This window comes from Pelobates fuscus, chromosome 10 (genome assembly GCF_036172605.1).
Source record: "Pelobates fuscus isolate aPelFus1 chromosome 10, aPelFus1.pri, whole genome shotgun sequence".
Classification (NCBI taxonomy): Eukaryota; Metazoa; Chordata; class Amphibia; order Anura; family Pelobatidae; genus Pelobates; species Pelobates fuscus.
This window is the reverse complement of record NC_086326.1, coordinates 38,012,977-38,025,951: the sequence shown is the minus strand read 5'-3', so window position 1 is coordinate 38,025,951 and position 12,975 is coordinate 38,012,977. Positions and strand designations below refer to the sequence as shown.

Sequence of the window (12,975 nt, the reverse complement as noted above, 5' to 3'; positions counted from 1 at the left end):
ATAAGTATACCAGACCATTAAGGGTCCACTAATTTTAATGGGGTCTCTCATAGGGTTCTGTATTTGTAAGGGTATTGTCTATTCCAAAGCACACCAGGAAACTATACTGCTGAAAGAGCATTACATGGAGTCTTGTGATTCATGGAATCCGTATGCGGTTTGTCATTAACCTCCTTCTCTTAATTCCCAGTTAAAAAAAAATTCAGCAGTTAAAAGAGTGGAAACTAATGATGACAGTGCAATTATCTACATTGAAGAGGTAAGAGCGCCTCCTCATGACATTATATCTCAAGATATTATGTAGATACATGTAATCAATATAAGTTAAGTTTACACTTTTGTGCAAATATTGTTTTAAATCAATACAATTTATTATTTAGAAGTTATAGATTTTTTTTTTACCTGGTATAAACAATATATTATATGTTGACATTGATTTTGATAAACAATTTTTTTTTTTTACCATATATTTGTTTTATTTGTCAATACAGTAGAGGAGCAATTTCGGTACTACATTTAGAATGACTGCTGTGGGAAGCAAAGGAATGGTTATTGCTCAATGTTTACCACTCTCTGCTCCACCTCTCATAATATCCCATCATAAACATTGTTCCATATAATGTAAATGTTGGAATAATGTCTTTAAATACTGTATTTCCTACCTGGCATTTTCCTTTCAGGTGACTTCACAGCCTCAGATTTTGAAATTTGTTGCTGAGCGAAAAGTCCAAGTGACTGACCTAAAACCTGCCATTTTAAAGATTTATGACTATTATATACCAGGTAACCCAACAATACAGAAATGTTCTCTCTGAGTCCAAGTATCATTCTTCATAATTCGTAATTCTTGCTACTAGACATGGGCACTGAGTGATTTACAGAAAAGACTGTGTGTTATTCTGGGCAGACAGGAAATCTGATTCAAGAAATGTTGTTTATGGTTATAGATGGGAACTCCAAAAATAATTTATGTAAACTCATGCAGTCCATGTTTAAACCTAATTTAGACTCTGTGTGGCACTTGATCAGCCATATTTGTTTTCAGATGGGTGGTGACCAATAAACCATATACTGATCTTGGAGACAGCATGTATGCCCTGGGCTGGACTGGTTATATGACATTGACCTAGGAGAGGCTGTATGCAATCCATGGACAGACTGTGTGGTAGGACTAAGGAGAGATTGTGTGTGATAGCTTGACTGGTTATATGACTATGACCCAAGAGAGACTGTATGACTATGCCTCTGTCAGAGATTATATATAAATCCTGTACGGACTGTTTGTCCGCATGCTGGCTGTGAATGACCCCCGAACGACAATATGCCAATACAGATACAGTTTTTGCGTGACCCTTTACGTAATATATGTGAACATGTACATGATCATGGGCAGGCCATAGCAGGACTTTGAAAATACCAATTATAAACACTGGATAGAAAGTGTGACCCGGACTGACCATGTCCCTGTACAAACTGGAAACATGAACATTGTATGTCTTGTATCATTCCAGAGGAGGAGAAAATTATCAACTACTTGAGAATTTGCACTTAGGGTGAGTGAACAGTGATAATGATCCTGACAGTTTTTTTTTAGAATTGTGGTCTGTTTAACTGTTTTAGCTATTCTATATATACACGCATGTGCTAACACTGAAACTGTTCATCAGCTGACAGCTAATATTGCATTTAAGTACATTGCTGTAACCAATCGAAACAACCAGAAACCTCCAATCTCTCGTAATTTGTCAACATATTTTGTTTATGGCAACAAATTAACAAGCACAAAAAGATTTAATGTTTCAGTACATTATGTGAATGTTCTGGAGATTATCCACTGGACTGTGAAATGAGCATGAATCAAAATGTAGGCTCTAGAGGATAATCACATCATATTACACATTATTGCAGAATTAAATTAATGCAAAACTCAATTCAAGAAGTACAGTATAATTCAGGGAAAATTATTGTTTGACTAATGGAGCTGAATTCTAAAAACCAGAAATTTAAATTTTAAAAGAAACCAACATTACATTTAGAGATTCGGAATTTTAGTGTTAAATAGAAGAGATCGGAGTGTATGTGTCTGCAAGCAAATAATCTGTAATGACTCAAATAAAATAGAAAGTTAGATAAAATGTCTTCTGAACTCAATCTGCTCATTATACCTGAAAACACTGGCAATTATATGTATATGTTATATGGCAATTATACATATATGTTGACCCCAAGAATCTGCCCACTCACTCAGGGAATCTGTCCATTTCACTCTGTCAGTTGTGAGGATCTGCTCATTTGCTCTGATAGTCTGAAAATGTAATTATTCAATCTGTGACCACGAGTAAAGCATCTTTGAATTCACAATGAGAGTCTGCCTATTCACCCTGAGAAACTGCCCAGGCACCTTTAGAATCGGCCTATTCATTCTGTGAATTTGAGCATTAACTCTGAAAATCTGCCCCTTTATCCTGAAATATCTGTTTATTTGTCCTGAGACCCTGTTAACCTGTTTATTCATCTTAAGATTGTGAGAATCTCAGTGTGAAATAAATATAAAAACAGAGGAATATGTTTTTTATTTATGTTAAGTTGTTTAAATATGAGCAATTGAATATGAAAATTTTACATTATTTCAGAGGTTCTTTAACTGACACTTTTAACTGTCTTTGCAGAGAATTATTCTCATGTTCCTGAACGGCTATTCTTCATTCAACTTGACGTTTCAGAATATCAAAACATTCCTTGTCTATACTTCCACACGCACACTCAGACACACTCAAATACAGTCACACACTCACACATACTCACTTAGATACATACACTTTGAAATATACACACAGTGACAAACGTATATACATGCACATTTTGATAAAACATTCTCACTAGCGCACTCCCTTCAAAGACACATGTTTATGTTAATAAATGCATTCATTCTTTGAAGACTAGTCACATGGATGTTCTCTTATTCCTGCACAGCTAAGCAATAAAATATTTCCTCCCTATACCGTGTCTTTGTGCTAAAATCTAGTAAAAATTAGTTTATAAATGTGTGTCTGATGATCACTCTTTTTCTGTGTTCATGACAGGGTTATTCAGTAAAGTAAGAATTCAAGGTGAATTTCACAACTAAGGACACAATAGCCAAACTGGAAAAACAAAAAATCTCTAAGTTAGCTATTCAGTTTGGCTACTCTCTCCTTAAATTTGAAATTCACCTTGAATTTTCATTTTGGATAAAACCCTGTGTATGTCTGTGTGAATGATTCTATAGCCTGATGTGAATGAATATGTTTTATTTCTTCTGTACAGAATGTGGTTAGCCAGGTTTGGTTAAATTAATTAATTGCATTAAGATTTTATCAAGTTAGAAGTTTAATCTTTAAACATAAATATCATACAAGAAGGTGTAAAAATCTCATTAATAATCTTCCTGGGAGGCCAATTGTGGCAGGAATTAACGCAATCTCTCGCAGATTGTCACAATATGTTGGCACCCACCTGCAAGCTTTAGTACAAAATAGAAAATCTTATATAAACTATGCCATATCTGTACTAAACCTTTTGGAACAGTGTAAAATTTAAAGAAAATTGCTTCTTAGTTACCTGTGACGTGACAGCACTTTATAGTAATGTACCTCATGAGTACGGTTATGAAGCGATTAAATATTTTTAATTAATTTTTCAGATTGTTTTTTTAATTATTCTGATTAATTAGTCTGATTCTGAACCACAATTTATTTTGGTTCAATGAAGAATTCTCTTTACAGATTAAGGAAATGGCCATGGGTACCAAGTTTGCTCCCAGGTATGCCATCGTATTTATGGCATATTGGGAAAAGTCTTTTGTATATAGCCAACATGGCTGGGATGAAAACTTGTTGCCATTATATAGATGATATTTTGTTTATATGGAAAGAAGAGAAAGAAGATCTGAGGAATTGTTTTAATATTTTTGAATGAAAATACATGGGGTATTAAACGTACCAGTACTTGGATTTAACAGGAACTGATATTTCTAGATTTAAATATTTTATTGAAGATGAGCATATTAAGACTAAAACAAAATTTCAAAACAGTAGATGTCAATAGTTTTATAGAGAGAAAGTTGCCATTTTACACCGTGGTTAGAGAATGCACCGAGAGGACAATTCCTAATGATTAGACGCAATTGTTTGCAGGTAGTGATGTATTAGCTTGTTCGCGTTCGCCGTGGCGGGCGGACACATGCGCAGTTCGATCCGCCCCCTATTCGTTATCATTGGGCAAACTTTGACCCTGTGCCTCTCGGTCAGCAGACACATTACAGCCAATCAGCAGCACTCCCTCCCTTCCACACCCTCCAACCTCCCTCCCAGCATCCATTTTCGATTCATTCGGAAGATGCATGCTTAGTGAGAGGAGCGAAAGTTTAGCTGCTGCTGATTACATAGGGAAATTGATAGCTAGGCTAGGGTATTCAGTGTCCACTACAATCCTGAAGGACTCATCTGATCTCTGCTGTAAGGACAGCACCCCAAAAAGCCCTTTTTAGGGCTAGAACATCAGGCTGCTTTTTTTTTTTTTTCCTGTGTAATGTAATTGCAGGTGCCTGCCTGCCAGCCTGTGTGTCAGGCTCACAGCATATACTGTGCCCACTTGCCCAGTGCCACCACTCATATCTGTTTTAACAATCGGTTAAGCTTTACATTTAAAATAAATATTTTTTTTCACTGTAATAGAAGAGCAGTTGCCTGCCTGCCAGCTTCTGTGTGAGGTTGGATGCCTTGCCCATTTGCACAGTCAGTGCCACCACTCATATCTGTTTTAACAATTGGTTAAGCTTTAGATTTTAAATAAATCATTTTTTTCACTGTAATAGAAGAGCAGTTGCCTGCCTGCCAGCTTCTGTGTGAGGTTGGATGCCTTGCCCATTTGCACAGTCAGTGCCACCACTCATATCTGTTTTAACAATAGGTTAAGCTTTACATTTAAAATAAATATTTTTTTTTCACTGTAATAGAAGAGCAGTTAGTTGTCTGCAAGCGTCTGTGTTTCAGGCCTACTTCAGCGTGTGCTCTGCAGACCTGTGCCAGCGTGCTTTGACATTTGCCAATCATATCTGGTGTCTCTTTAGCGTGCTTTTACAACCAAAATTTTGTTTCCACTGTAATAGAAGAGCAGTTGCCTGCCTGCCAGCTTCTGTGTGAGGTTCACATTGGATACTGTGCCTATTAGCCCAGTGCCACCACTCATATCTGTTTTAACAATTGGTTAAGCTTTCGATTTAAAATAAATAATTTTTTTTCACTGTAATAGAAGAGCAGTTAGTTGTCTGCAAGCGTCTGTGTTTCAGGCCTACTTCAGCGTGTGCTCTGCAGACCTGTGCCAGCGTGCTTTGACAGTTGCCAATCATATCTGGTGTCTCTTTAGCGTGCTTTTACAACCAAAATTTGCTTTTCACTGTTATAGATTGAATAGCAGTTACTTGTCTTCAAGCGGGTGTCTCAGGCCTACAGTGTGTGCTCTGCAGCACTGTTCCAGTGCACATTGCCAATCATATCTGGTGTCTCTATAGCGTGCTTTTAAAAACAAAATTTGTTTTTCACTGTTATAGATTGAATAGCAGTTACTTGTCTTCAAGCGGGTGTCTCAGGCCTACTTCAGCGTGTGCTCTGCAGACCTGTGCCAGCGTGCTTTGACAGTTGCCACTCATATCTTGTGTCTCTATAGCGTGCTTTTACAACCAAAATTTGTTTTTCACTGTTATAGATTGAATAGCAGTTACTTGTCTTCAAGCGGGTGTCTCAGGCCTACAGTGTGTGCTCTGCAGCACTGTTCCAGTGCACATTGCCAATCATATCTGGTGTCTCTATAGCGTGCTTTTAAAAACAAAATTTGTTTTTCACTGTTATAGATTGAATAGCAGTTACTTGTCTTCAAGCGGGTGTCTCAGGCCTACTTCAGCGTGTGCTCTGCAGACCTGTGCCAGCGTGCTTTGACAGTTGCCACTCATATCTTGTGTCTCTATAGCGTGCTTTTACAACCAAAATTTGTTTTTCACTGTTATAGATTGAATAGCAGTTACTTGTCTTCAAGCGGGTGTCTCAGGCCTACAGTGTGTGCTCTGCATCACTGTTCCAGTGCACATTGCCAATCATATCTGGTGTCTCTATAGCGTGCTTTTAAAAACAAAATTTGTTTTCACTGTTATAGATTGAATAGCAGTTACTTGTCTTCAAGCGGGTGTCTCAGGCCTACTTCAGCGTGTGCTCTGCAGACCTGTGCCAGCGTGCTTTGAAAGTTGCCACTCATATCTGGTGTCTCTTTAGCGTGCTTTTACAACCAAAATTTGTTTTTCACTGTTATAGATTGAATAGCAGTTACTTGTCTTCAAGCGGGTGTCTCAGGCCTACAGTGTGTGCTCTGCAGCACTGTTCCAGTGCACATTGCCAATCATATCTGGTGTCTCTATAGCGTGCTTTTAAAAACAAAATTTGTTTTTCACTGTTATAGATTGAATAGCAGTTACTTGTCTTCAAGCGGGTGTCTCAGGCCTACTTCAGCGTGTGCTCTGCAGACCTGTGCCAGCGTGCTTTGACAGTTGCCACTCATATCTGGTGTCTCTTTAACGTGCTTTTACAACCAAAATTTGTTTTTCACTGTTATAGATTGAATAGCAGTTACTTGTCTTCAAGCGGGTGTCTCAGGCCTACAGTGTGTGCTCTGCAGCACTGTTCCAGTGCACATTGCCAATCATATCTGGTGCCTCTATAGCGTGCTTTTAAAAACAAAATTTGTTTTTCACTGTTATAGATTGAATAGCAGTTACTTGTCTTCAAGCGGGTGTCTCAGGCCTACTTCAGCGTGTGCTCTGCAGACCTGTGCCAGCGTGCTTTGACAGTTGCCACTCATATCTGGTGTCTCTTTAGCGTGCTTTTACAACCAAAATTTGTTTTTCACTGTTATAGATTGAATAGCAGTTACTTGTCTTCAAGCGGGTGTCTCAGGCCTACAGTGTGTGCTCTGCAGCACTGTTCCAGTGCACATTGCCAATCATATCTGGTGTCTCTATAGGCTGCTTTTACAACCAAAATTTGTTTTTCACTGTTATAGATTGAATAGCAGTTACTTGTCTTCAAGCGGGTGTCTCAGGCCTACAGTGTGTGCTCTGCAGCACTGTTCCAGTGCACATTGCCAATCATATCTGGTGTCTCTATAGCGTGCTTTTAAAAACAAAATTTGTTTTTCACTGTTATAGATTGAATAGCAGTTACTTGTCTTCAAGCGGGTGTCTCAGGCCTACTTCAGCGTGTGCTCTGCAGACCTGTGCCAGCGTGCTTTGTCAGTTGCCACTCATATCTTGTGTCTCTATAGCGTGCTTTTACAACCAAAATTTGTTTTTCACTGTTATAGATTGAATAGCAGTTACTTGTCTTCAAGCGGGTGTCTCAGGCCTACAGTGTGTGCTCTGCAGCACTGTTCCAGTGCACATTGCCAATCATATCTGGTGTCTCTATAGCGTGCTTTTACAACCAAAATTTGTTTTTCACTGTTATAGATTGAATAGCAGTTACTTGTCTTCAAGCGGGTGTCTCAGGCCTACAGTGTGTGCTCTGCAGCACTGTTCCAGTGCACATTGCCAATCATATCTGGTGTCTCTATAGCGTGCTTTTACAACCAAAATTTGTTTTTCACTGTTATAGATTGAATAGCAGTTACTTGTCTTCAAGCAGGTGTCTCAGGCCTACAGTGTGTGCTCTGCAGCACTGTTCCAGTGCACATTGCCAATCATATCTGGTGTCTCTATAGCGTGCTTTTAAAAACAAAATTTGTTTTTCACTGTTATAGATTGAATAGCAGTTACTTGTCTTCAAGCGGGTGTCTCAGGCCTACTTCAGCGTGTGCTCTGCAGACCTGTGCCAGCGTGCTTTGACAGTTGCCACTCAAATCAGGTGTCTCTATAGCGTGCTTTTAAAAACAAAATTTGTTTTTCACTGTTATAGATTGAATAGCAGTTACTTGTCTTCAAGCGGGTGTCTCAGGCCTACAGTGTGTGCTCTGCAGCACTGTTCCAGTGCACATTGCCAATCATATCTGGTGTCTCTATAGCATGCTTTTACAACCAAAATTTGTTTTTCACTGTTATAGATTGAATAGCAGTTACTTGTCTTCAAGCGGGTGTCTCAGGCCTACAGTGTGTGCTCTGCAGCACTGTTCCAGTGCACATTGCCAATCATATCTGGTGTCTCTATAGCGTGCTTTTAAAAACAAAATTAGTTTTTCACTGTTATAGATTGAATAGCAGTTACTTGTCTTCAAGCGGGTGTCTCAGGCCTACTTCAGCGTGTGCTCTGCAGACCTGTGCCAGCGTGCTTTGACAGTTGCCACTCATATCTTGTGTCTCTATAGCGTGCTTTTACAACCAAAATTTGTTTTTCACTGTTATAGATTGAATAGCAGTTACTTGTCTTCAAGCGGGTGTCTCAGGCCTACAGTGTGTGCTCTGCAGAACTGTTCCAGTGCACATTGCCAATCATATCTGGTCTCACAGTAGCTTGCACGCATAGTACCACAAATCCCCCAAAAAATGACAGGCAGAGGCAGGCCACCCCGCAGGGGCCGTCGTGGTCGTGGTGCTGTGATTCCCTTTTGCCCTAGAATAATGCCCAGTTTTCAGAAGCCACGTACCCTGGACTTGAAAAGTTCTGAGGACTTAGTTGACTGGCTAACACAGGACACCCAATCTTGTACAGCCTCCGCTCGGAACCTTGACGCACCATCCTCCTCCAGCTTAGCTTCAGGCACCTCTCAAGATAGCACTCACCCGCCTGCCGCCACCACTAAAACTAGCACCACAGCCGCTTTACTTGGTATGTCAGAGGAGTTATTCACACACCCGTTTGAAGAAATGAGTGATGCGCAACCATTATTGCTAGAGGATGTAGATAACAGGGATATGTCTCAGGCAGGCAGCATTAAACACATGGAGGTACGGTGTGATGATGATGATGTTGTACCCGCTGCTGCTTCCTTTTCTGAGTTGTCAGATACAAGCGAAGCGGTTGATGATGACGATGCGTCCATGGATGTCACGTGGGTGCCCGCTAGAAGAGAAGAAGAACAGGGCGAAAGTTCAGATGGGGAGACAGAGAGGAGGAGACCAGTTTGAAGCAGGGGGGGGGTCGTCGCAAGGAGCTAGTGGCACAGTCAGACAGCATGCATCGGCACCCAGGGTCAGCCCGACAGCACGTCAATCAACGCATGCTGTGTCCACCACCAGAATGCCGTCATTGCAGAGCTCAGCAGTGTGGCATTTTTTTTGTGTGTCTGCCTCTGACAACAGCGATGCCATTTGCAACCTGTGCCAAAGGAAACTGAGTCGTGGGAGGTCCAACACCCACCTAGGTACAACTGCTTTGCGTAGGCACATGATCTCACATCACAAACGCCTATGGGATCAACACATGAGTACAAGCAGCACGCCTACTCTAAGCCGCCATCCTCCTCCTGGTCCAGCATCTTCAGCCACGTCAACCACTGCTGTCCTTCTTGCCCCCTCTCAACCATCCGCCACTCCGTCTCCCGCCTTGAGCAGTTCCCGCTCATCTGCCCACAGTCATGTGTCTGTCAAGGACATATTTGAGCATAAGAAGCCAATGTCACCAAGTCACCCCCTTGCCCAGCGTCTGACAGCTGGCTTGTCCGAACTATTAGCCCGCCAGCTTTTACCATACAATCTGGTTGAGTCTGAGGCGTTCAAAAAATTTGTAGCTATTGGGACACCGCAGTGGAAGGTACCCGGCCGGAATTTCTTTTCACAAAAGGCAATCCCCAACTTGTACTCGATTGTGCAAAAGGAAGTCATGGCATGTCTGGCACACAGTGTTGGGGCAAGGGTCCATCTGACCACTGATACCTGGTCTGCAAAGCATGGTCAGGGCAGGTATATCACCTACACTGCGCATTGGGTAAACCTGCTGACGGCTGACAAGCAAGGAATGCGTGGCATTGCAGAGGAGTTGGTGACACCGCCACGAATTGCAGGCAGTCCTGCTGCCACCTCCTCTACTCCTCCTACTCCATCCTCTTCCATAACCTCCTCGGCTGAGTCCTCTTGTGCCGCTGCGTCTTGCTCCACATCAACGGTACCCCCCCAGCTCCCCAGGTACTATTCCACATCCCGGATACGGCAGTGTCACGCCGTCTTGGGTTTGACTTGCTTGAAAGCAGAGAGTCACACCGGACAAGCACTCCTGTCCGCCCTGAACGCACAGGTGGAAAAGTGGCTGACTCCGCAGCAACTGGATATCGGCAAAGTGGTGTGTGACAATGGAAAAAATTTGATAGCGGCATTGAAGTTGGGCAAGTTGACACATGTTGACGTAATCCAGCGGCGAAACAACATGCCAGTGAGGCGCTTGATTTGCGACAGCCCTACACGTTGGAATTCAACACTCCCAATGTTCGACCGCCTGCTCCAACAAGAAAAAGCTGTTAATGAATATTTGTATGACCGGGGTGCTAGGACAGCCTCTGGGGAGCTGGGAATTTTTTTGCCACGTTACTGGACGCTCATGCGCAATGCCTGTAGGCTCATTGCAGTGGCTCTGCACCAGACTTCCCTCCAATTGATCAAAGTTAAAGGATTTCAAGTGGACTGATTACAATTACAGGGCCTCTAAAGAGTCCTGTATTGTTATTTGTTGTCACTACCTTCCCGCGTCGGGAAGATTTCTTGCACAGGGCGCCCAAAGGCCTAAGGCTGGCCCTGCCCATGGGTCAGTGGCTCTGCACCAGACTTCCCTCCAATTGATCAAAGTTAAAGGATTTCAAGTGGACTGATTACAATCACAGGGCCTCTAAAGAGTCCTGTATTGTTATTTGTCGTCACTACCTTCCCGCGTCGGGAAGATTTCTTGCACAGGGCGCCCAAAGGCCTAAGGCTGGCCCTGCGCATGGGTCAGTGGCTCTGCACCAGACTTCCCTCCAATTGATCAAAGTTAAAGGATTTCAAGTGGACTGATTACAATCACAGGGACTCTAAAGAGTCCTGTATTGTTATTTGTCGTCACTACCTTCCCGCGTCGGGAAGATTTCTTGCACAGGGCGCCCAAAGGCCTAAGGCTGGCCCTGCGCATGGGTCAGTGGCTCTGCACCAGACTTCCCTCCAATTGATCAAAGTTAAAGGATTTCAAGTGGACTGATTACAATTACAGGGCCTCTAAAGAGTCCTGTATTGTTATTTGTCGTCACTACCTTCCCGCGTCGGGAGTGGGTCATTTGCGCCCCTGCTGCCTTCCTTGCATGTGGTAGCTGTTTGTCAGGGATTTGTCAATCCATATCTGCCAAGTGACCCTATGTAGGGGGAACAGTCCCTATTCTGCTCTGTGTCAGTGTGTATCAGGGATCATTAGGATAGGTGTCAATCCATATCTGCCAAGTGACCCTATGTAGGGGGAACAGTCTCTATTCTGCTCTGTGTCAGTGTGTATCAGGGATCATTAGGATAGGTGTCAATCCATATCTGCCAAGTGACCCTATGTAGGGGGAACAGTCTCTATTCTGCTCTGTGTCAATGTGTATCAGGGATCATTAGGATAGGTGTCAATCCATATCTGCCAAGTGACCCTATGTAGGGGGAACAGTCTCTATTCTGCTCTGTGTCAGTGTGTATCAGGGATCATTAGGATAGGTGTCAATCCATATCTGCCAAGTGACCCTATGTAGGGGGAACAGTCTCTATTCTGCTCTGTGTCAGTGTGTATCAGGGATCATTAGGATAGGTGTCAATCCATATCTGCCAAGTGACCCTATGTAGGGGGAACAGTCTCTATTCTGCTCTGTATCAGTGTGTATCAGGGGTTTTGAGGACAGGTGTCAATCCATATCTGCCAAGTGACCCTATGTAGGGGGAACAGTCTCTATTCTGCTCTGTGTCAGTGTGTATCAGGTATCATTAGGATAGGTGTCAATCCATATCTGCCAAGTGACCCTATGTAGGGGGAACAGTCTCTATTCTGCTCTGTGTCAGTGTGTATCAGGGATCATTAGGATAGGTGTCAATCCATATCTGCCAAGTGACCCTATGTAGGGGGAACAGTCTCTATTCTGCTCTGTGTCAGTGTGTATCAGGGATCATTAAAATAGGTGTCAATCCATATCTGCCAAGTGACCCTATGTTGGGGGAACAGTCTCTATTCTGGTCTGTGTCAGTGTGTATCAGGGGTTTTGAGGACAGGTGTCAATCCATATCTGCCAAGTGACCCTATGTAGGGGGAACAGTCTCTATTCTGCTCTGTGTCAGTGTGTATCAGGGATCATTAGGATAGGTGTCAATCCATATCTGCCAAGTAACCCTATGTAGGGCGAACAGTCTCTATTCTGCTCTGTGTCAGTGTGTATCAGGGATCATTAGGATAGGTGTCAATCCATATCTGCCAAGTGACCCTATGTAGGAGGAACAGTCCCTATTCTGCTCTGTGTCACTGTGTATCAGGGATCATTAGGATAGGTGTCAATCCATATCTGCCAAGTGACCCTATGTAGGGGGAACAGTCTCTATTCTGCTCTGTGTCAGTGTGTATCAGGGATCATTAGGATAGGTGTCAATCCATATCTGCCACGTGACCCTATGTAGGGGGAACAGTCTCTATTCTGCTCTGTGTCAGTGTGTATCAGGGATCATTCGGATAGGTGTCAATCCATATTTGCCAAGTGACCCTATGTAGGGGGAACAGTCTCTATTCTGCTCTGTGTCAGTGTGTATCAGGGATCATTAGGATAGGTGTCAATCCATATCTGCCAAGTGACCCTATGTAGGGGGAACAGTCTCTATTCTGCTCTGTATCGGTGTGTATCAGGGGTTTTGAGGACAGGTGTCAATCCATATCTGCCAAGTGACCCTATGTAGGGGGAACAGTCTCTATTCTGCTCTGTGTCAGTGTGTATCAGGGATCATTAGGATAGGTGTCAATCCATATCTGCCAAGTGACCCTATGT

The 12,975-nt window shown here is 42.6% G+C and overlaps 2 protein-coding genes across 2 annotated transcripts in view; both read left to right on the top strand.

Annotated features, from left to right (window-relative positions):
* Positions 1 to 2,968, top strand: part of LOC134574919 (alpha-2-macroglobulin-like protein 1) — a 41,347-nt gene extending 38,379 nt beyond the window's left edge. The window contains exons 16-19 of the mRNA XM_063433985.1: positions 191 to 259; positions 681 to 783; positions 1,512 to 1,553; positions 2,670 to 2,968. Coding sequence (XP_063290055.1) covers positions 191 to 259; positions 681 to 783; positions 1,512 to 1,552 — 213 coding nt within the window. The 3' untranslated portion in view covers position 1,553; positions 2,670 to 2,968. The remainder of the gene's footprint in view (positions 1 to 190; positions 260 to 680; positions 784 to 1,511; positions 1,554 to 2,669) is intronic.
* Positions 1 to 12,975, top strand: part of LOC134574918 (alpha-2-macroglobulin-like protein 1) — a 259,124-nt gene that overhangs the window by 89,243 nt on the left and 156,906 nt on the right. The gene's annotated exons all lie outside the window — the stretch shown is intronic.